Source organism: Psittacula echo (assembly GCF_963264785.1).
Source record: "Psittacula echo genome assembly, chromosome: 2".
NCBI lineage: Eukaryota > Metazoa > Chordata > Aves > Psittaciformes > Psittacidae > Psittacula > Psittacula echo.
The window spans coordinates 83,163,873-83,187,973 of record NC_137737.1 but is presented as its reverse complement, the minus strand read 5'-3'; the positions used below and the strand labels follow the sequence as shown (position 1 = coordinate 83,187,973).

The window sequence follows — 24,101 nt, the reverse complement described above, 5'->3', positions numbered from 1 at the left end:
GATTTCCATTTGAATCTTTCCTGCCAAACTGACATTACTGCTATTGTATTTTTATGCACACATGTATAAAAAAAATAGAGTTTATAGTCGTGTGAAAAGGTGAGACTAGAATGCTGCAGGAATTTTACTATAGGGTTTATTGATGGGATTATTGAATGGAGACCAACAGACTGTCTCCTGGGTTAGTTTTTTAGTCAAATACTTGCAAGGAGTCTCGTCATTATTAAGTAGTGAAGCTTGGAGCTTAGGGAATTCTAATCAAATAAGAACAGAAGACAGATAAAAACATCCAGAGTTACTTCTGCCCTTACTAATGCACTTGTTCTGCATTTATGGCATTGAAGTTCTGTAGATCAAACCTCAGGAGTAAGAGGAAGCAGAAGGGCAAGAACACAAACAGAGATTTAGACAAAACCTGCAAAGAATTTGCTTGTCAACTTAATGTGTAGTAGGTGCAGAAGGGGAAAAAACAGATAGAAGATTACAGTGGAGGAAAACCTCAGAAGATGGGGGGAAAGAGAATGCTCACTGAAATAAGAAGAGACAGCTGCATGTGGGAAATACAATGTGGGAAGGAAAATGTAACCTTATGCAGGTTAGGGCCATATGAGTAGGCTGAGGCAGAGAAATACTTAGCAGAGTATCCGTCTCATCCAGAACTCCACTTGCATGTTTGCCAGACAAACTTTTTTTTTTAATCACCTAAACTACAGGTGCTAGATTACTGATTGCTGCAATCACCCCCACATACTCGCTTCACAGAGTGAATGCTTTGCTCTGCTTAACATGCAGTATCTGCCTAGGTCAGAATCTCTACCAAGCTCCAAAACCAATGCAATTGGATTTACTATGCTCATTAAGCCTTTTCAGTGCAATATCGTTTGCTGCCCTGATCATGGTGAATGTTCTTGGATATATACCTATGTATTCGTATCTGTACAACAGTGTGCAAGTACTTATACCAAGTACAAGCCTGTACCATCAAGAGTAACTTGAGCTGCTTTGTGTTCTCACATACAGATCTTGTAGCTTAGTGCAAACACAATCCAGTACTTGAGCTCTGATTCTCCCAAAATACTACTCAGAAAGAGTATCCTGGCACTCTGTATTGTGCCATATGGATATGAAAACATAGCTAGGACTGCAGGCTGAGGCAGGTATGTTTCGTGGTCACGTTCAGTTAGAGTCAAAAAATCAGTCAAGAAACTAATCTTACATCAAGCATTTATCTGTAGAACTACCTGCTTGACCCTTTCAAATGTCCCAAACTCTGCTTCATTTCCAGTTTTGCAATGCTCTACCTATGCTTTTCTAGCCTACTGAAGGCTGCAAGGGGAAAGATGGGGTGTGTGGTCCACCCAGACAGTGGAGTGATGGGAACATGCCAACAAACAGATAGCAGCCCTGGAAGGAGAACAGACTTGCTATTTACTAGTGCTTGTATTTTCCCCTTGAGTTGACATTCTGAAGGCCTGGAACTCAGAACTCAACATCTACTTCTTAAAAGTGGGAAAGGATTAGCCAGGGGAGGATTATAGATCAACCAGTTTAACATAGTTCCCAGGAAAAATATTGAAACGAGTAGATTATTAAACCTGAACGGTGATGAGAGTAGAAAAAGGTAACATAGATTAATTAAGCATAGGTTCCTATTGATAAATCCTGTTTTTTTCTGACAAGGTAACAGGTCTTCTGCGTAGAGGTGAAAAAGCAAATGTCATAGATCTTCTTTCCATTAAAGCTTTTAAAATAGTTCAAGCTGTCTGGCCCTAGCTTACTATGAGAATGTTGAATGAGACTACATTACAATGAATTATAACTTGCTGGAAAACTATACTCAGTAGCAAAAGTGAAGAGACTCACTAGATTAGAAAAAAACATTTCAAAATAAATGAATATAATCATTTGTAGAAGTCTGTGTTTGAATATTAGTTATGCTTTCAGTCAGAAAGTCTACATGTTAGACTGGAGATTTTACTTTTAAATTTGAAGATAAAGGCAAAAGAAGATGGAAAAGGTACTTGAGTTCATCAGAAGGCACTGGACTACAGTTCAGAATAATCTTGATGTATGGAAGAATTGTGCTGTGAGGATATGAATTTTATTAGTGACAAATACAGATCATGATGTACTGGCAAGAATAATCAGCTGAACAAATATAGCACAGGGGTAATTACTAGCTGGGCATCAGTTCTATAGAAAAATTGTACAGATTACAGAATAACCTGAATTATGTCCAGCTTTACTGAGTATTTGAAAGATTTTGACCAAGGTCATGGTTATCAACTGGAGAGAGCTTGCAAGAGAACAGTGAGAAAAATAAGGCAGTTAACTTCATATGGGAGAGATCAAAGAGACTGTGGTCAACAAGAGAAGAAGAACCTAGAAGAACGAAAGAAGGAATTGGGTCATGGTCTTGATGCCAAGAGGGGGAATTTTTTTATTTTTTCTGTCGATTATGGGCAGGAGAAATTAAGTGAGCCAAAATTAAAGCAAAAGGGATTTGAGTGTTAGACATTAAAAAGAAGATCTATGGTGATAAAAATGTCTGAATGTTGGTTTTGAAAAATTATGATGAAAGTGTGGGATTGGAGTCTTGAGTAACAAACAAGGTGCAGATCTTAAGCTTGCATGTTTCTGCTGTTGGTAAGGAATGCACAAGGTGCCCTCCTGAGGATTCTTCCCACCCAGGGATTCTTCTGGTTTCAGTAGAAATGTCAAAGGCGGCACATTCCGAAAACCAGAAATCTTTCAGCCGTTAGAAGACACTCAATGATCACATTTTTCTTGACATTAATATCCAAAATTATTTGCTTACTAAGTTGATGTCTTTAGTTTACATTACTGACATTGGCTCTTAGGCAAATAGTGCTTGTAACTTGTTCCTGTTTTCCAGCTGACAGAACACAGCCTTGTTCAGAGTATAAACTGAAACCACAAGCATGTAGTAGTTGACTGAAACATAAGAGTTGTCAGCTAAGTGAAATTATAGTGAATGTGTTTATTGAATATATAATTCACTGTAAATATACAATTAATAAATTGTTTAGTTATCAACTCTGGTATTGCATATGTCCCTAAATGTTTTTGTCCCTAGGGATGATCCTTTTCTTGCTGATCAGTAGTGGAATTGCATATTTCATAGTCTTCTCTTTTGTTACAGGTTTTGGGCTGGATCCGAAATGGAGAGTCAATGTTGAATGCTGGTCTTATCACTGCTAGCTCTTTGCAGGAGGCAGAACAGTTACAGAGGGAACATGAGCAGTTTCAACATGCAATAGAGGTAAAAGCACCATTTCAGTGACCATAGACAAGAAATCCTGTATTACACTTCATGAGCATCTGTAAATAGCACTGTGGGGTTCATGTTACAATATTTTTAGTTTAGGAAAAGCTGTTGAAATTGTCTTACGGCAGAGAGGTAAAAACACTGGGAAGGTGGGTGTCTTGTTCATTTTGGAGCTACAATTCCAGGTGAACACATCATCTTAGTACTCATTTGCATCTTTGTAAAGTGATAGCTGTTCACAGCAATTTTACCGAAAATGGTGTTTCACTTTGTTAGAATGCAACATACAATGCTAATCATTAAAGTTAAGAATAAATGGAAGAGCCAACATCAGTTTTGTCTATTTTGATATGGTCCTTTAGGGTTTCACTGAAGTTTGTGTGTGGTGGTGTGTCCATCCTTCTGCCATGACTTCAAGCAAAACTTACTGGATTGGTCATATCTCTGCAAAAAAATAGGCAGAGGTAGTAAAACTGACTGAAGTGCAGTATTATTCATTTATATGCACTATCAAGGGAGTTACAGTCATATTGATTATATGTAGCATACATTTGTTAAAGAATTTTTGTTGAAAGATTGACTGATGTTATGATTTTCTGGGAAAACTGTTTCCAGAAGTACTTCGTCTTGCAGTAACTCTTTCACATTCATTTACTGTTTGGTGAACTTTCATGCTTCCCGTCTCTTTTTACAGTTTGCACTCTATGTACCCTCATATTGAGAGCTTTTGTAATTCATAAGTATAAAAATCATGAGACCTCTGGGTGTTTGTCAGTTTAAGAATAAATGACTAGGAAGCTTAAATGCTCTGTTTTCTGGGTCATTCTGTACTCAGATATAATAATACTTATTATAGTTAGGAGTTCCAGATTTTAGGCAAGTACATGTTTAGACAGTATATGCTTATAATGAATGTAGAATTTTCTTTTTTATTGGCCTGAATGTCTGCACCTTCACTAGTTCACTACTGATGTGTAGAAGACTGCAGTAAAGCTGTGAGAACAGTAATAGCAATCAAGCCAAAATAGGATACATCCTTTTCATCTTCTTTTTCCTCACCACGAAGGGAAAGAGAATGAACCTGAAATTCATAATTATAACAAAGTGTACTGCAACATGGATATGCTGTGTGTGGCTTCATGCTAGACAATGGCTGTTGCTTGCAAACTGCTAGTCATTGTTGATTTGATGATAAATCTCTACAGGATTTATTTCCTTTGTATTTGCATAGTGAAGTTATGCAGTGGCTAATGCTATTTTTAGTTGTGTATGTGTATAGAGGTGTCATTGACACAGTGGAAATGTGAGCTAAGGTGTTAAAGAAAGTATGCTGAAGTGCCCCACTGAATTTTCACCTCTTTTCAGAAAACACATCAAAGTGCCCTGCAGGTTCAGCAGAAGGCAGAGGCAATGCTACAGGCTAATCACTATGATATGGATATGATCCGGGAGTGTGCAGAGAAAGTTGCTTCCCACTGGCAACAACTGATGCTGAAAATGGAGGACCGTCTCAAGCTTGTGAATGCCTCTGTTGCCTTCTATAAAACTTCTGAACAGGTACAGAAATGCTACATGATTTGTGTCTGCCTTGGCTAATTCTTAAGTGTGGCATACAACAGCATTACCTAAAAAAATGGTTGACTAGGTTTGGTTGTGTATGCTAGTTTGGTAACAACTGCAGTTACAAAAAACCCTGCAAAAGCAAATCCTCTGACCAGCTGCCTTAGAAGGAGAAACCACGTGTTGCAGCCTTTCGATATATAAAGGGGTTTTATAAGACATAGTCTTTTTACCAAGGCATGTAGTGACATGACAAGGGGCAATGGTTTTAAACTGAAAGAGGGTAGATTTAGATCAGATGTAAGGCTGAAATTTTTTACCATAAGGGAGGTGAGATACTGGAACAAATCACCCCGAGAAGTTGTGGATGCCCCATCTCTGAAAGTACTCAAAGTCAGGTCAGATGAGGCTTTAAGGAACCTTATCTAGTGAAAGATGTTCCTGGCAGTGGCAGGAGGGTTGGACTGTAGATAGGACCTTTAAAAGGTCCTTTCAAGTCAAACCATTCTGTGATAAATGAACAGTATATAAAATTGTACTAACTGCTAAGAGTCTGTAGTGTAATTGGTCTGGCTACACTTGCTTCAATTAGCAAACTTCAAAGAAGATACGTTACCAAAGTGCAGTGATTGTTCATGAAGGCTGAACTCTTCATCTGCCTCGTCTATCACTCTCCCTATAATATTCCTCAGATTCTTATTTTCAATTGAGAAAAGTCTTGTAGAACATTTTCAAGATGAAACTCACTGTACAAGTGGTTAGTTGGATTTCTGCTTGTTTCAAGAAGATTTGCTTAGACCATAAACAAGTTACACAGGTTTTAAAGAGAATACTTCAGATAGCTAATTCTGATTTTTGTGGGAGAGTCTGAAAAATCAGCTTCATTCTACTTGTCTCTAGAACAGTTAGGAGGAAGGTTGCTTCCTTTGCAATCATATCTTAGGCCCACTCTGAACTATGCACTCACAGAGGCAGAGAAAAAATAAGCAATTTTAGGGATAGCCTTTTGAGGTACTTCACTTAAGCAAGCCGATGCTTGCAAACCTATAAGCCAGAGTTTGTTGCTTTCTCTTAAATCCCAGTCAAAACATGTCAGAAGCTAAGATATATATAAGGGATAGATTGGTTTTCCATGGTTTTGGTTTGAATTTTGATTTTTTAATTCGTTTTTTCTTACTGAATTATATTCAAGTTGAACTCTTTCCTGATAGGTGTGCAGCGTGTTAGAAAGCCTGGAGCAAGAATATAAGAGAGAAGAAGACTGGTGTGGGGGAGCAGATAAACTGGGTCCCAACTCTGAAACAGATCATGTTACTCCCATGATAAGCAAACACCTGGAACAGAAGGAGGCATTCCTAAAGGTCAGGTTTGATTTTTTCTTGTGGTTTTCTGTGTTTTGGCAAGCATGCAGTCAGATGCTCACTCTTACAGTGCTGAAATGTATGTGGAAAGCAACAGTGCCCTTTCAAAAGCTACAGGTATGTCCCAAATTGCAAAGACGTGGAAGTGCCATCTTAACTGCTTCTGACAGTGATTAGGAGGATACTGCCAAGTGCATAAAATTGGAGCCAGTTTTATAAATATATTTCCTGTTGAACTTCAATAGATGTCAGGTTTCCCACTGTGACTGAAGATGAATTGGGGATTGCTGCTTTGAGAAACTGTCATCTAAAGAATGCTTGAAGGCTGCTGCTTTGGAAGAGAAGTGACAGTCACATAGCACCATTCCTGCCTGTGCATCAGAGCAGCTCTCTGATGTACTTGGACTACAGTAGAGTACGGAAGGAGGAAATTGCTGGACAAGCATCTCGGAGTAGTTGGATTTGAGTAAAAGTTTGCAGATAAATGAAAGATTTTCATTCCAACTAATGTCCTGGTGAAGAAGCTTATTGATCATACTGAATGAATGTGTAATGGATGCTTACAAAGCAATGTTACTAACCATGTTACCAAAGGCTTTTTCCAGCACCAGCTTGAAAGACTACTAAGAGTATAAAAGTTATTTTTATTAAAAGCCTTTTTGTTCTTGATGCACAGATGAAAACATTAAAAACATTAGCATAGTTCAAAGAACACTATCAAATAGATCTTTCTGAAGCTGACATGCGAGTTACCAATCTTTGTTTTAAAACATTGTGAGAAATGGCTTTGTGTCTTTATTACTGGGTAGACCCATGCTACCTTTATCTAACCTTTTAAATTTCATGCTCTGCTCATTAAAAATAAGGCAGCCAGCCCATATGTGTATATTAAGATGAAGAAGGCAGCTGAACTGAGTGTGGGCAATACAGTGGCAGGGACTGAAAGCTCTCAAGGCTGTGTCTTAATATTTTAAGGGTATGTCTTAATATTCTAGCGCTTTTGGTTTCACTTCATTAGAGCATTTACTTTTTGTTTAAAGTACTGGTGGATGTTTTGGAATATCCAAGTGAGTACATGAGCATGTGCACTCTGCTTATGCAATAAGTAACATCAGGTGGCACATGGCATATACACAAAACAAACTTCTCTGTGATCTCTGAGTCATGCTTGAAAGCTGTAGAGCAGATAATTGGTTTCCAGGATCTTCATATAAAAAAGGAATAGCATTTTGTTTGGGTTTGTTAGTTTTTTTCCTGCCATATAAGTAAGGATTAACTGCTGTTTGTTGGGAAAGCTGTTTTAATGGTTGGTTTGGCTTACTTGCAGAAGGATTAACAGGCAAAGTTTTCTAAAATTAGAAAGCACGGGAAATGCACAAAAGTGGGTGAGGAAGGTCCTTTATCTGTTTCTGAATGTATATTTGTGCATCTTCAAATAAAGTAATGCCACTGACTCTCTAGGCTTGCACGTTGGCTCGGAGGAATGCTGATGTCTTCCTGAAGTACCTGCACAGGAACAGCGTAAACATGCCAGGGATGGTGACACACATCAAAGCACCTGAACAACAAGTGAAAAGTAAGGGGTTTCTTGTTTCTTCTTCTCTTTTTTCTCTCCACAGAATGCAATCATCATGTGCTGTGGTATGTGTGATGATGATGGGGGGTGAAGCCTGTCCAATTGGAAAGGGTTCTGTCAGGCTTAACAGGAAATAATTAAAATTTCTCACACACTTTGAAGGAGCTGCCAGATGTAAAATTCTCTTATACCCAAATGCAGTTGCTTTTGAATTTATCTGTCTTCTGCTTACATTTAATGTTCTTTCAATTTGAGTCTCAAATGTGCTGCTTTTGTTGAGACAATGAGATAGTAAATTTCGACATGATAATGTTTGGTCTGAAGCCAAATGGGAGCTTACTCAGTCTGTTAGTGTGGTGCATTCTGCAAGTTCCTTGGGAGTGCCACCGTGATACAAGATAATCCCTTGAATGATGCCCTCAGGCCCTTCATATAGTTGAATCAGTATTAAGGAACTTCATGAAGTGTCAGATAACTGACATGATGTTTAAAATAAGATGTGTAGATATGTAGTAGCTGAGATGAGGCAGGAAAGAACTATTACGTGGGGCTTGGCTTTTGCTAGGATTAATTCAGTGTAGTGCAGCCTTAACATGTACAGTGGGGAGTGGAGTAGAGAGAGAAATCTGTAGGGCTTTCAAGGACAGAACCACAGGAACCTAATAGGCTATACATAACTGATAGGTGAGGTAGGCAGAAGAGAGGTCAGAGAGACTCAGAATATTGCATTTTACTACCTTATTTGCCAGTTCTATTCTGCTCAATGCATTTTGATGCTGTGACTGAATACTCAGGCCATGCTAGACACTCAAACCCAGAGATGTCTAATTGTGTAATTAATTGCTGTTTGCAGCTACCCAAAAGGGAATTATGCAGAGTGTGGAACCAGACTCAGAGGAACATGGCAATAGGACCAAAGGAAAAACTTGCAGCAAGGAAAATTCTGAATGGATATAAGGAGAAAGTGTAACAGCAGGAGTAAGAAAGCACTGGGTAGAGCAGTTAGCCCAGAGAGGTAGTAGAATCTCTGCCCTTGGGAATTTTTAAAACTCAGTTGGAAAAGCCACTGCAAAACTTTGAAGTTAGTCCTGCTTTTAGGAGGAGATTTGAACAAATGGCCTCCAGAGGTCACTTCCACTCTAAATTTCTTGATGACTATTAGAAAAGAACATGCTCACTGCTTCACTTTACTACAAGGGGAAAACAGTTTGTGTTTAAATTACCCATGTATTTAACAGTTCTCAAATTGAAAATCTCCCTGCATTGGATCTTTTGTGTTGGAAAGATAATAGGGTACTTGCCATACTTTTCACTCTAAGGAAATAATTGGATTGTGGAAGTTGAAACTTTGAGCGCATAGAGCTGTCAAAGGATTGTTTTTCCTCTGTCCCCATGGCATCAACTTGTATAGAACTGTACAAGACAAAATCTCAGTGCATATGCTGGCATTATCAATAACTGAAGAAGGGTTGCTGACGTTGGTCACTTAGCTCTTCTCTTAGTAGCAGACGAAGAAAACAGAGCAGAAGTAACCAGGAGGTTGTAGCTACTTTCTGAGTACTTACTAAGTTTAATAAAAAAGTCTTAGGGGTTTAGGACAAACTTTTTAAAAATTCAGTTTTGAAATTTGTGTAGAAGCAGTCATTCTGAGAAAGGTAAATGTGTTCAGGAAAGAGCAGAAAAGTCTCCACTAATGTCCTTAAGAATAATTATATATCAGAACTGCAGTGTTAAGCAAGTTCTGCGTAAATTTAAAATCCTAGATGAATGATACATGTTTAAAAAGCAACAAAAGTCCCCAGGCTGTCAAAAAAAGTAAGTTATGTGCTCTAATACTTTTTCTCCCGTAAGCCATTTAGTATCTTCTGAGAATTAAACCTGAGTCAAGATAAAACTGGCAAGGACTGCTTGCTTTTAGGTCGCATTGGTATGATAATAGCTGACCAAATGATTTAAAAGTTCACTCTGATTTTCCTGTTCAAATATGCATGTAAGGAAAAACAAATGTCTGTTCATGTTCTTTCTAAACTGATAGAGAAAAAAATAATAGTGTTTATTTCATTTTGGTGAACTAGAGGTTACGTGTTCTGCTGGACTCATGCTCAGGTGTATGCCTGAAACAGCACATCAGACTGTGATCAGTATATAGTATATAAAGGAACACTTTAAAAACTTGAGTAACCCCTGAGTTTCTGAGGAACTGATGAACATTTTTCAGAAACCTCATTCTGTGGCATACTTCATCATTATTCACAGCTGCAGATTATGATATCTGGAAAAGCAATGTCTCAATCTTAGCAAAGTTTACCTGAGCACATGCTTCATGGGAAACAGGAATCATAATGGTACTGAAATCTGAGAGGTGTCCTTCTGTCCCTTCATATCAGTGTAAGTAATTTCCTTGACCTGCAGTTAAGAGTATCCAAATACTGTATCAGACACTGTGCCAAAGCTGAATTTTAGGAAGGAGTTGCATCCTGAAACTGTGCTGTGGCAGGTGAATTCAGTTGGTGACAATTGCTGTAAGCTCAGGAAGGGAGCATCTTCATCTTTGCTTCTGCTGCTAATTTTGTGTGCTTCTTTGTTAACTCTGTCTTTGATGTAAGGGCTGCAACTGAACCTACTGTAAGAACTTGTCTAGTGGTGCTTGTATTCTTAGTTTGATAGAGAGTGCAGGATGCATGGAGACAGCTGAAAGCTCTCCAAGCACAGAGAATAAGTTGAAAAGTTTAGGAAACAATCCTAACAAATGTTGGAATCGAAGAAAATAACAACAGGTACTTGTTCCTCAGAAGACTTAAAACAGAGCTTCTTGTGCAAACCTAGTATTAAATATTATGTTCTATGGCTTCCTTTAAGTATTTTATGGAATATTTTTGTTTTTCTTGCAAGTCCAAGAAATTAATAACAGTAACAATAATGGTGCCTAGCCAAATATCTCTCGCTGCCTTGCCATCTGTGTCATGTCCTGACAGAACAAGTGCTGTTCCAACTAGCTAAATTCACCTTATTTGCTCTTTGTCAGAACTACTTCGTTTGCGTCACTGTCAAGATGTCTCTTTTTACATGGTGTGTCCTGTTGGGTGTATTGCATTGTATAATGATAATTGTATCCTACCTGCAAACCACCCTTCGAAATCTGGCATGTATTCTGAGTGTTCTGGAGGTGGCTGGCATAAGGCAGAAAGCAAGCTGAGAAAACAGGCGAGGCTTATAGCAGATCAGCTCATGGTTTGGCTAAGGGACAGGTCAGTTAGGATGTATTTGAGGGTAGTCTGCCCAGCAGGAAGAAAACCTTGGCTTCAGGGACCAGATTCCAACCAAAAAGCAAGTCCTGGGTGATCTCAGTGCTCTGTGGCAAATGGGAATACGGTGTTTCCAAGCTGGAGGAGATTAGCAGTGATGCAGACAGGTTTCATAATCCTTAGGGAGACTGTGACAAGTGTTTGTAATTGGTCCCAGATCACAAGTAGAGTGTGATGCTTTTTCCCTCAGTCTCCCTTTATTTGAGCTTCTCTGTCAAACTGTTTCTTGGAGTTGTTAGCTTTTGGGATGTAAGGCATGGTGGACTCACACAGTGGGGCAGAGGAATGCAGAGGCATTAAGAGGCCTAGTACCTGATAGGCTTCCTTCATAATTACAGAAAATAGCGAGGTGTGGGTATAAGTAGAAAAGTAAGTAAAACATCGTTGTGAAGAATGAGGGTTTTTTTGCGGTCCCTTCTGCTTGTGATAGACGTCCCCTTGGGTTCTTTGCACCAGAGACATTGGGCATCCCCATTTCTGTGCATTTCAGCTTGCCATCTGGGTTTGCAATAGCTACAAAGTCTGGTAGGGCTGCTGCTCTGGATGAAGCAGTCAGTAAAGTGAACTTCACAAGAAACTGCTAGGATTTCTTCATCTGTAGGAAAAACAACAAAGAAGCAGAGTTCAGATAAAATCTCATGCATATTGTAAAAAGCCTTTGCTATCCAAGAAGAATTAAAAAGTCAGACATATAGGATTGCAGGTTAACAGTGGAATTTGGATGTGACTTCTCAATGGCAGACAGTTTCTTATACTCAGAAACAGACTAACGAATCGTGCAGCTAATTATTTGACTACCTGGAAATTCTCTCAAGGCTCAGTGAAAACTTGTTTGAACAAGTCAACTTGATTATACTGCTGCTATTTTTTTTTTTTTTTTAGGGGAATTACAAACTCAGTGATTGTGTATTTTTTTTATTACTTAGATTTTCCATAAAATAATTATCTGCTTATGTTGAATTTGTTCTTGTAGTGACCTAAGTTTATATATTTGCCTACACGTATTAAATTATTAAAATATTTTATAGGAGACTGGTTTATTCAGCAAAATTTAGGGTATTTTTTTCATTATGATTAACATGTTGCATTCAGTATGTTCTGGCTACTTGTGCATGCTCGTTCTTTCGGAGGAAACGCCATAAAGAACCATCTTTATCAGACTATACTTTCAGTTCTGTGCCAGACCATGTAGGAAAAACACTTGAGAGAAAAAAGGTGTCAGTAGTATGTTTTAATTGCATTTCTAGTTTCTTTCTGTAAACAATAATGAAAAAGAAGCACTGTTTTATGAGTATCAGGAAAAAGAGCAAAACTGATAGTAACAGAAAGAATAAGTGTATTGTAAATTCTACAGAATAAAGTACTTTAATCTGATTATTTATTTGATATTTCAAAATTGGTTATTGTAACCTCTTTTGAAACTGTTTTCTTCAGATATCTTGAATGAACTCTTCCAGAGGGAAAACCGTGTACTGCATTATTGGACCATGCGTAAAAGACGTCTTGATCAGTGCCAGCAATATGTGGTGTTTGAAAGAAGTGCCAAGCAGGTGAGAGTTTTATATAAAAAAATCCTCTTCAGTGTTATCAAGGTTTGACATACACTGACTTGTTACACAATAACAAATTTGCCATTGACTTCAGTATGTCAAATGGCTGAAAGATCAATAGTTAAAATAGAAAGTAACTGAAATCATTTGCTTTTTCTTTAGTACAGAACAACTAAATCTATTGAGGCAGAGTGTCTTTACTGCTGTAACTTAAAGATAGTGTTCTGCTTCTGCCAGCTTGGTCTGGTATCTGAGAATCTCATTTCTGCAAGCTTGTGTTTGACAAATGTTACACCTGTTAACTTTTACACACACCCCAATTTGACCAGGGAAGTAACAGGCAGCAACATTTTTCTCAGGGGGAGTGTGTGTGAGGGGAGGAGGGGGAGAGATCTAATTAACTTGGTTGGCAGTTCTAGAAAACTGACATGTTGGATAACTCATCAAACAATAATAACTGAATGACTTCTGTTTTGCAGTTCTGTGTGTACTTAGTTTTGTCGTTTCTTGCATGCTAGATCCACCTCTCTGGATTTTGTTGAATTTCTCAGTCTGGAAAGAGCTGTTAAATAGCTACCTCAAACACAAAAAATCTCACTCACTAATCAAAACACAAGCCATAAAAATAATCAGGGGGTTCCAAGGCAGAATTAGTGACTGAAATGATCTACAGTGGTTTTTTACTTTTTTTTAAACTGGATATAGGACAAAGCAAGGAAGTTATTTGTTCCTGTTCTGCAGAAAAGGTGAAAACCAACGCCCATAGTGTGAAATATAGTTAGATCTACTTTAAAGGACTCAAAAACCTATTTTTTTCTTTCTGACAGCCAGTGTAGACAGACACTTACATACTAGTGGTCTGTTTTGATCTCTGAAAAGATTTCTAAAGTCCATCTTTCATGCTTTCGTGAAGACAGTAATGCAAGATAAATCTTGAGTGAAGTTAAAGATTAATACCCCTTTAAAACAACACCATCACCCCTTCCCCACACCCCACCCCACTTCTGAATAACCTTAACTCCAACCTCTGCCAAGCACATGACCTACTGGCTTTTGTACAGATTACTGACTAACAGTGTAACCCTGGAGATAAAGATCTGTCAGCATTTTCATTGTAAATCCCATTTTTCAGCAGTCACCAGTTCAGTCATCATAAAGTAAAACCAGCCTTACAGGGACTCCAGACTGATTACCCAAAAAAATTGAAATGTTGCTGTCTTCATTTAGATTTTTGTTTGGAAGTTGGAAGAACCAGTACTTTCAGAACTCGATGCCCTGCAATGGGAGCAGATACCATAGTAGTTTGAGAGGACAGTAGTAGACTCTCAAATCCTTCCAGAGCTAAGGGCTCACTTGATGACTAAACTGATTCTCCAGTTCTTGTATGGTGATATGTCTCCATCATACAATCCTGATCCTCACATGAAATGAGAGCTGATCTAAACTGTAGGAATTAAGATCAATGAACTTTCTGTTAAATTATGGCTCTAGAGAGCTGCCAAAAAGTTACAAAAGGGTAACATTTTGAGAGGGGAAAGTTTTTTGTTTTCATTCATCATCATAAACCCACCAAAGCAAAGTGGAGGTTTAAAAAGTTAAAAAGCGTGAAGTATAAATGTTGTTTGTAGTATCAGTGATAGCCATGCTGCTTGTCCATATCAGTCTTTACTTGCAAAGATTGGCATTAGAATGACAAAGGGTATCACGCAAGTGGTTGGTTGAAATGCCCCTTTTCTTGAGAGTAGTCCAAGAGCAGTTGGTTTATTTCCATGAGCGACGTTTGAAAAGTACTGTCCTGTCTCATCATGCTTGCATATGCACTAGCATGTTAGGTAAATGGCATCCTAGCTTTCACATTCAGTATTGAGTTTTGAAGGCTTTCACCTTAGTTTTTGTACCAAAAGGCAAAAGCGTCCTAAATTAAAGGAGGAAAATCAAAGTTGTTTGATTATCTTTGATCAGGTTGCAGCCTTAATGAGCTTAAATTGTGGTGGAATTATAATACAGATGATGCCTTTTCTGATTCAGTGTAAGGTTATGCTCTTGGCAAATACATACCTACTATCCACCAAGATGTAGCTTCTCCTGTTCTTGGTAATGTGGATAGATAAAAGCATAAATTGAAAGTATGAGAGGTAAAAGGAAGAATGAGGACCCACTAGCAACCTACTACTTTTTCTCTTGGGGTATTGAATTTTTGTGCTGTCTGCATTCACTGAAGACACAGAAGATACACATGCATTTATTAACACATAGTCCTAAGAAAGCTGTCTTAAGCTTCTTGATACTGGCTATATAAAGACGAAGAAGTTTCTAAGTTGATGTCTGTCTGCGTACTGCTGTAATAGCCTGTATTTAAAGCTGCAGAACAGCTTGGTAATGTCAGTGTTCAGTTACATTTTTTATTTTTACTATTACATGCCAGTTTGAGAGTACTCTGTTTCTGGTAGCCAGAGAATAGGATCCCTTGAAACCACTGAGTTATGCTTAAAAGAGCAGCAAATATTAATGTGGATACAACATAGATAATAACATGGATCAGCATGATTCATAATAGTGAGAATGTAAGGTGCCGGGACATGGAAGAGAGGAATTTTAGTTTGCCATTCTTAGTTCTTATCTTTTCTACCTATACATACAGTAATTGGTTTAAGTGATACATCTCACCACTCCTTCTCTGCTATAGGTTTAATTTCTAGGAGTACATGTAACTACAGAACATACTTTTTGAAGCTGGAATACGTCAGCTAAAGAGTGAAATGATAGTTAAATCTTATGTGCTTGGGAAGTTTATCCTACACATTTGGCAGTATTATGTACCTTTTTACAAGCTGGAGAATGCATATTTCTGGCTAGAGCTGTTCTATGTTGCACTAGAACAGTGATTTCTGCTCAGCTGGGGAGTGTACTAACAAAACTGTAGACATAGTCAGTTTGAACCTTTCAATAGTGGACTAGTGTAGTCTGTAGTATTGGACTTCCCTGAAGTATTTGGATTCATGTGTCAGTTTTTTAATTCTTTAAGCATTGCTTCATGGTCTGAGTGAATTATTTCAGAGTTACAAACTGTTTGGTATTGTAGAGGTATTAAATGACTGCCATGAGTGACATAGAGTAAAATTTACCTGTGGCTAATTTGTTTTTGTCAAATACTGATTACAGATTGTTTCTGTTGGCAGAAATATGTTGCCTTCTCTCTTACTTTTCCTTCATTATTGCTTTTTTTAGGCTCTGGAATGGATTCATGACAATGGAGAGTTTTATTTATCCACACATACTTCCACTGGCTCCAGTATCCAGCACACTCAAGAGTTATTAAAAGAACATGAGGAATTTCAGATCACAGCAAAGGTAAAATAAATAAAGTATCTAAGATCTAAAAAACTTGAAACAACCCAAATTCTCCCCTGTCCCGCTGAAAAAAAAAACCAAAACAAGGATGTGTTGATCAAGATTTGCTTACTTGCAGTGGCTTTCTGTCTGTATTTCTGCTAGGAACAGAATAAACCAAAAGATAATCAGAAGATAATCACTGTTACCAGAGCTCCGTCAGCCCTACGTGCTGTTAATTTCTCATAACGGAATTGTAGTGAGATAGCATAAAAACGTTTTTCAGAAACCTATAAACCTTGCAGGGCCGTTCACTTCCACTTGTGTATCCTCATGTCTGTGGATTACTGCTAGTTCATTTAGGATATAAAATACACCAAGACATGTTGTTATTCAGCTGTGGTTTAATTAGAAGACAGTAGAAAAAGTTTTGCTTGTTAAGTTACTCATTTTATTAAAGTAATATGTGATTCTGCTGTAACTTTAGTGCCATGGCAGCATTATGTTATTCTACATATCTGGAAGCCTGTGCAGAGATGCAGATGTCGATGTGAGGCTTACCAGTTTTCACATGTGAAAGACTGAAAGACAGGCAACCAGTGCATGACTGTAGTACCTGATCTTATGTAGCCTTGTCTGTGTCTGTTCTGTCTGTTCTTTGTTTTGTCACCTGTTCAGACTGTCACGTGTTTCCACCTCTCGGCTCTCCAGTCTTCATCGAGAAATAGAAAAGCAATAGAAAGAAAGGAGGTGTTTCTTTGTCTGAAATACCACCTCTAAAAAGGAGACTTAGAGATGGACTTGGTTGTGGTTCATGTAGTAAGGGAGAGAAGAGAATCCGGAAAGAACAGGGATCACTTTTGCTTTTCAGACCTGGATTTCCTTCCTTCTGAGTTTTGCTTCAGCTTTTGTTCTGCTGGATCCCTTCCAACACACAGAGCACCACTGCCCCCCTTGTTTCCTCTATCAGCAGATGATGTGGGTGCCCCTTTTGAAAGGATGTTGTTAGTGCCACTCCCTTGGCATTTTGCTACCTGTTGGGAGGATGTATTAGCCCTTTTGCTAATTCCATAGTGAAAAGAAATGCTTGGATGAGGGACCACTAGGAAAGAAAAAGAATAAAAAGAAAAAAAAAAAAAAAAGGACAAGCGCTGTTGATTTTCCAACTGTCATAAAAGAATCAAGTTTTTATTGACTGTTTTGGTTAACTCCCTGTTACCAAGAGCCTTGACAGTACACTTTACTCAGACAACACACGTAATTCTGACATGGTACCAAAAAGAGGTGGAGATATAAACTCGTCCATCATGGATGATTTATGATTTACATGAAAGAAAGTGCATAGTCTTAGGCAGCTTGTTAATTGGGAAAATCACTTAGTTACAGATTAGATGGTGGCTACTTGGTTCTCTTAGTTTCTGTGACTGTGTCAGAGCAAAACATAACACTAAAAAGGTCTGAAGAATATAGTCTTAATCTGTTGAAGTTGTTGAATCTGTAAGGCATATAACAAGACTTATTCCCATCTCAGCATTTCAGTTATGACTGAAGGAGATAGATTGTTGAGACTGTGGGTGAGGTCCAATACCAGTGCTTCAGTGGTAATGAACAAAATATCGTCTTGGGCATCAAAACCCATTTGTATTGATGTAAGGAGAATACCCATGTGCTAAAAAGCTTGCCTAGCAGAATTTAATCTCTGGGTTAGATATAAAGGACATTTTTGAAAGAAAAACAACAGACCTGCATCTAGTCACGTAATAATAAACCCCAAGGAAACCTATATTACGATATTTTTATTAAGAAAAAGGTACCTGTTTTAAGGAGTTCTGGGAAGAGAGGGGAGAAAGCTAGCTCCTTCGATGGCTGCTCCAACTGCGCTTAGTAGCAGGTCAAGCAAAATGACCCCCTTCATGACAGGTAGAGCTAGTAACTTTTCGATATTTTCCTGTTTTCATAGCAAACCAAAGAGAGGGTGAAGTTGTTGATACAGCTGGCTGATGGCTTTTGTGAAAAAGGGCATGCTCATGCAACAGAGATTAAAAAATGTGTCACAGCAGTGGATAAGAGGTACAGAGACTTTTCCCTGCGCATGGAGAAATACAGGACCTCTTTAGAGAAAGCTCTGGGTATTTCCTCTGATTCCAATAAATCGGTAAGAGATATTTGAGTGTGATGACAGGCAAACAAGCTTTGCTTGCATTTAATTTAGTGATTGTTTTCTCCTGTCTCTTTCCTTAATCGATTCTTTCTTTCTTTAATAAAGAGCAAAAGCTTGCAGCTGGATATAATCCCAGCCAGTGTCCCAGGGTCAGAGGTGAAACTGCGTGATGCTGCTCATGAGCTTAACGAAGAAAAACGAAAGTCTGCCCGCAGGAAAGAGTAATAAATCTATTTATTTTTTAATCACTGAGACTGCATAAATCAATCCTGATAATGAAACAACTGTCATGGCTTGTCTGGCATCTTAGAAATTGAATAAGTGGTAAAAAGAGAGTAATATTACTCAATAGCTCCTGTTGCCTTTTATTCACATGCTTGTTCTCACAGGTAATTCTAGCATGTCAGAATCTTAAACTTTCAAAACTGTATCAGACTTCTAACGTGCTTTTTGTCTTTTTAGAAATAATGTGAGATAAATGTGTATGGGGAGGACGGAAGACAACAGTTAAAAGACTGTAGCGAGTGTAGAGCATTTGAAAAAAAATTCCATCTCCTTTCCCCTTTCTTTTTGTGCTGGTTAGTAATGAAGGGAGGTTACCTCTTAAGTCTCCTTCATCTGTTGTCTCTCTTCACATTTCAGTTCTCAGATTTTTCTTGCAGCAGTGGAAAAAGCAAAAGCTGATGAGGAGAAAGATGTATTCTGGTTATTATGTATTCATAATGATCTAACAGGCTGAGATTTGATTATTCTTTCTGTTGTCACCTAAGGTTCATTATGGCTGAGCTAATTCAAACAGAAAAGGCTTACGTAAGAGACCTCCGGGAATGCATGGATGTAAGTTTTCTTTTTTCCTCACTAATCTTTGAAGACAGGATTCAGTCCATTGCGTTCTATTTCTTTCTGGTTTTAACAGCTGAGCATGTTTGGTTTGCAGTCATAGGACCAAATTAAGTATCCTCTCTGCTATTAAGAAAAAACTTAGAATTACATCTGATAACAGCTACTTCAGAATTCATCCTGTACATTTTGCTTTTTTTCCGTACTAAGTTTAAGCATTTGCTTCTTTCCCAATTCACAAACATATGGGGTTTTTAGTTTGGGATAGGGGAGGGAAAAAGGAGGGGCTTACTTTATTTGCTTTGCTAGCAATAGAGGAGAGCTTGTGTTAATTCTCTTATTATCTGTATCACATGTTCTGCTACTAGCTGACTTTTTGAATAGAAATTCAGAGAGATTCCATGGAAAAGTGCCAAGTAATTGTTATGCTGAAGCAAGTAATGTTCAGTGTTAGCTGTTGCACAAAGCATGAACTTCTAGACTGCAGACATGACCTTGATAAGGAATATCCTGAAGCATTAGAGGTTGTCAAGAATGCTATGAGTTTTAAATGCTGAAGTCTCAAGGGGCTATGTTAAATTGTCAGTTTTATAATGTGGATTTTACTGTCAAAATCACAAGGTATATTTGACACAACAGTCACACTGTCACATTTGGTGATGATGATGCTACGTGATCCTTCCACAATTTCTCTCCAGGAATGTATGCTTACAGATACCTGGGTGCTTCTGTTCAGAGTTTGTCATGACTTTTCATGCATCTTTTTTGTTCTGGGCAGACATATCTATGGGAAATGACAAGTGGAGTAGAGGAGATCCCACCTGGTATTGTAAACAAAGAACACATTATCTTTGGAAACATGCAGGAAATCTATGAGTTCCACAATAAGTGAGTGACTTATTTTCCATTTCCATATTACTGCTAAATCCAAATGATGACCTGAGGATTTCCTAAAGAAAATATTGTGCATATGCTTTTCCATTAAAAAAAAAAAACAAATCTATCTAAAGATTTCTTCTTGCATTGCTAAATTGTTTCAGTTGTTGCTTTTTTGCAGCCAGGTAGGTGTGCCATTAGAAACTGTCTTTTTCAGTCTTGACCATCTTTTAGTATTTTAGATATTATTTGGATACATGGAAATTTTGCTGCAGGTTTTACACTTGTTCTAAAGAGATGGAAACCACTGAACTCAACACAAATACAGCACAAACATCAATTTAAGACTCTGTCATTCCTTCAGAACCCTCATTCCTGATTCCCAAGTGCAAATGCTAATGGGAAAGAGTAGGGCTTCCTGCTCTTTCTTGGCTCTTTGAGTCTTATGTGGAGATGCCCCCACCTTTGTAACATTTACTTGAGTATGGAGCTTGAAAGAGGCTTGTGGAATGGTTCGTAGGCAAATCCATGTACTGGAATCTTGCTTGGAATCTTCCCTCTTTGTTAATTCATTAGTCTCCTGTGTTGGGCTATGATTCTTCTAAGTAATAAAGTACACCTAGCATATTCCAGAACCTGATTTTACATTCCTTTGTATGCTCTGTGTTAACTTGAGCATCCGAAAAGCAAGTCACCTCCTTTTTCTCTTGAGATGAAAGCTAAACTTCTTTTTAAACTGTGCTGTCTGTTTCTTTTCTACCCATAGTATATTCCTCAAGGAGCTGGAAAAATATGAACAGTTACCAGAAGATGTTGGCCACTGCTTCGTTACTTGGGTAATGAAGTCAGACTTACGTTTGGAAGTAATAAGGGAGATAATATGAAGCATGAAAGGATAGATTCTGGCTCTTGGGTCCCTTTTTAATTTGTAAAATTTGTAAAAGTGCCGTTTCCTTGAAGTTTGAGTAAAAATGTGTTTATCTTTAAATGGGTGGAGGAGGAAATAAAGGCACTGCTGTCAGATGTCAATGCTTAAGATACTCTTCAAGTTTATGCAAGTTGCCTAATCCTGCATTCATGTTCGCTTTGTCTTAGTTATGAATAATCTACTTTGGCACACATTACTATTGTTTTCAGCCTAACTTGCCTGATGCAGCCAGCTTGAATGGGAGAATAGTTTTGTATAGTTCAGTTTCTTGAGAGAAAAGATATGCTCTCTGATAACTGTGTAAAAACAGAAATGATGCTCTCTGATAACCTGTGTAAATTTGCATTTTGTTTTGCAGGCAGACAAATTCCAAATGTACGTTACTTACTGTAAAAATAAACCAGATTCTACCCAGCTGATATTAGAACATGCAGGAGCATACTTTGATGTGAGTATGTTGTGCCCATCTTAAAGGTGTGCCTTGGCAGCTTGAATCATGTACTTGCAGTTGTGCTAAGTGCCCTATTTCTCAAGAAAATAAGAGTTTCCTGGTACTAATGCTGCAATTAAGTGCCAGCTTAAGAAAATCAGTCTTACATCTCACATGGTTAACTGATATTGCTCAGTTGGTCTCATAAAGCTGTCAAATCAAATGTGAAAAGCTGCTATCACATATCAGAGCAGTTCAGAACAGGAAACGGTTTCTGGCAACAACAACTGAGACATGAATCTTGAGCTCTCACAAACAGATTCTGCAAATCTTAGCATTTTGATGTGCTTAGTTTGCATTGTGTTTAATAAGGATGGAAATCTTCGTTAAATTCTAAGAGCACCTCTAAATTATAATTGTATATAGTGGTAATTCAGTTGACTGCCATTGTTTAGAGCTGCTAAACCACCTACATTGCTTATTCAGTCCTAAGGTTACTTGGTCTACATGTAATACTCCGCTTAAGAAGGGACCAAATTTTAGCAGCTGTTAGAGGTTTTAGGGAGGAATTTGGGCCACACTGAATAAGTTTTGGTGGCATGTGTATTTGCAGATTATTCGGAGTGCTCCATTTGTTTCCTTCTCCACTGTGCTGAGCCACTGGCTGTGTAGTGACACCACAAATTTTGTTTAGAATTATTTGGAGGAGTTGAGGGAAGGACATATTAAAAAACAATAAAACAAAAAATACCTGAAATTCTTGGGATTAATTTCAAAGGTCTGTCACTGAGGAGATGGGGATTCTAAACATTGTAAAGTAAACCCTTTTTGCCATGCCTCCATTAAACTTTCAGTCTTTGAAGAAGTTACAGGAAATTAGGCAGATATGACCAAAAAAAAAAATCACAAAGGGCTGTGATAAAACTGTATTAGAAATAAGTTCTTGTGACCATCTCCAAAGGAGCATCCTTTGACCCCTCTCTTTTCCAGTGTATCCAGAGCTCTCCATCCCCTAATCCACCTAAAGTGGATTAGAAGTGTGAAGACCTAATACTGTGCACAGGTAACTTTAAGAGCTTCCATCGATACCACCAGTGGGCCATGTGAAAATGACATGTGTATCCCATCTTGGGAATTTCTGATACTGTAATCATGGTTTGAAAGCACATAGTGGTGCCTAACTTGCTGTTTGAAATTGTGTGGTTAAAATATATTGGATACTGTGGTAAGCAGCAAACACTGAAGCTGTGAATTTCAACCATGATCAGTATTTCAGATCTATAATTATACTATCTAATTATCATCTAATTCTATTTTCCTCCTTTAGCTTTGTGGAGGTGATTCTTTTTTTGTTTGTAAGTGGCTGTTTCCTTAAGTGTTTGGTAACCTCTATAGTTAGAAAATGTTTCTTCGTGCTCCCTCTTGTGGGGGAAAATGCTTTCTGTGACAACACTTAAAGCTAGTAGGTGATGCTGATAAACCTCCACTGCAGCCTTCCTGTGATAGTCCTGGCTGTTCCCCAGAACACTGAAATTTGTTTCCTTTTCTCTCTTGGTAGTGACAAAAGAAATAGAGATTTTAGTTTAAAAATTAAAAAGGCATTGCTACATGTATTTAGATTTATTAAAATGCTTCACAGGTACCCTTGGAGGTAATAATCTTTCGTTTGTACAAAGTGAGCAGGCAGATGCACAACACAACTATCTGCTATGGCTTGAATATCTTTTCATCATGCCCTTTTTTTTGTCTACTTGCTAAAATAGAATTTGTAGTTCATGTATCTTATTGCATTATAGCCCTCAGAGCAGTCTATATTTGAGTGTTGGTGCTCACAGTCCTCAAATGTTTGCTTTTTTTCATGTAGGAGATACAACAAAGACATGGACTGGCCAACTCTATCTCCTCTTACCTTATCAAACCTGTCCAGAGGATAACAAAATACCAGCTCCTTTTAAAGGTCAGTATTATTTCAGAGTTCTTCATCTGATTCTGCTACTCTTAAGAAGGGAATGCTCTTGCTGAAATCAGGAGGGTTGTTTTACTCTGCTCTCTGAGACTCTAGCATGCTGAGCAGCCTCAAATCTTGCTACGGTGCTTTTTAGGAGACTGAAAATGAAAGAAGGCATAAATAAGAAACTTTTTGTCCAGATTCCTGTAAATCAGAAAAGATACCTTTCTACTAATGTGTACTTAGAAAACATAGTTTGCATTTCCAGAGAAAAAAGTAATTCATGGCTATATAGACAGGCTCATTTTTGTAATGGTTTCTGCAACAGATTCTGGCAAGCCATGAGCTGTGTTTATGGTATTAAGTAATATAAACCGCGTAGAATTTATTTATACATAAAGCCATGTACTATAAAATACCTACAAAATATATGTATGTGTGCATATATGTATACACTGAGACCTGTAGAGCTGTTGCACAAACAGTTGTTACTTGTAATGTTGCTTGGAAATATCAAGTACTAGCTTTTAAATAAACAAAACCTGTAGTTAGAGCTTTCACCCAGTGGACAAATGTCTTGTTGACTTGAGCAGCGGTGTTCTTGAACTGTGCTGGCTCTCTGCGAGGTAGCATTGCTTGTTTTGTAATAGCTTCCCAGAAAATCACTGGAGCTGGTCTGTCTCTCCCAGTTTTACTTGAGAACTGCCGTGGATGATTGTTTTTAAAATTTCTGGAAAACATTGCAGCTATTTCAGGTAGTGCTGGGTGGAAAGAAGTCTGTCATTTTCAACTGAAACATACTGTCTGTCCTCCCGTTGCAGAAAGGTGCAACCGGATTCAGTTATAACTTACAGAAGTACTCTAGGCTGTGCTGTGCTGTTTCAGAAATTTTTGAGTATTCATTGAAACAGTTATGGTTTTAAAACTAAATGTGCCTTAGCCACTAC

General features: G+C 38.0%; 1 protein-coding gene across 1 annotated transcript in view; it reads left to right on the top strand.

Annotated features, from left to right (window-relative positions):
* The window catches only part of TRIO (trio Rho guanine nucleotide exchange factor), a 250,363-nt gene that overhangs the window by 145,328 nt on the left and 80,934 nt on the right, over positions 1–24,101 (top strand). The window contains exons 16-28 of the mRNA XM_080611553.1: positions 3,164–3,283; positions 4,655–4,846; positions 6,061–6,210; positions 7,672–7,786; positions 12,526–12,641; positions 15,870–15,992; positions 17,932–18,126; positions 18,238–18,353; positions 18,903–18,969; positions 19,751–19,860; positions 20,615–20,684; positions 21,135–21,224; positions 23,071–23,163. Coding sequence (XP_080467679.1) covers positions 3,164–3,283; positions 4,655–4,846; positions 6,061–6,210; positions 7,672–7,786; positions 12,526–12,641; positions 15,870–15,992; positions 17,932–18,126; positions 18,238–18,353; positions 18,903–18,969; positions 19,751–19,860; positions 20,615–20,684; positions 21,135–21,224; positions 23,071–23,163 — 1,557 coding nt within the window. The remainder of the gene's footprint in view (positions 1–3,163; positions 3,284–4,654; positions 4,847–6,060; positions 6,211–7,671; positions 7,787–12,525; positions 12,642–15,869; positions 15,993–17,931; positions 18,127–18,237; positions 18,354–18,902; positions 18,970–19,750; positions 19,861–20,614; positions 20,685–21,134; positions 21,225–23,070; positions 23,164–24,101) is intronic.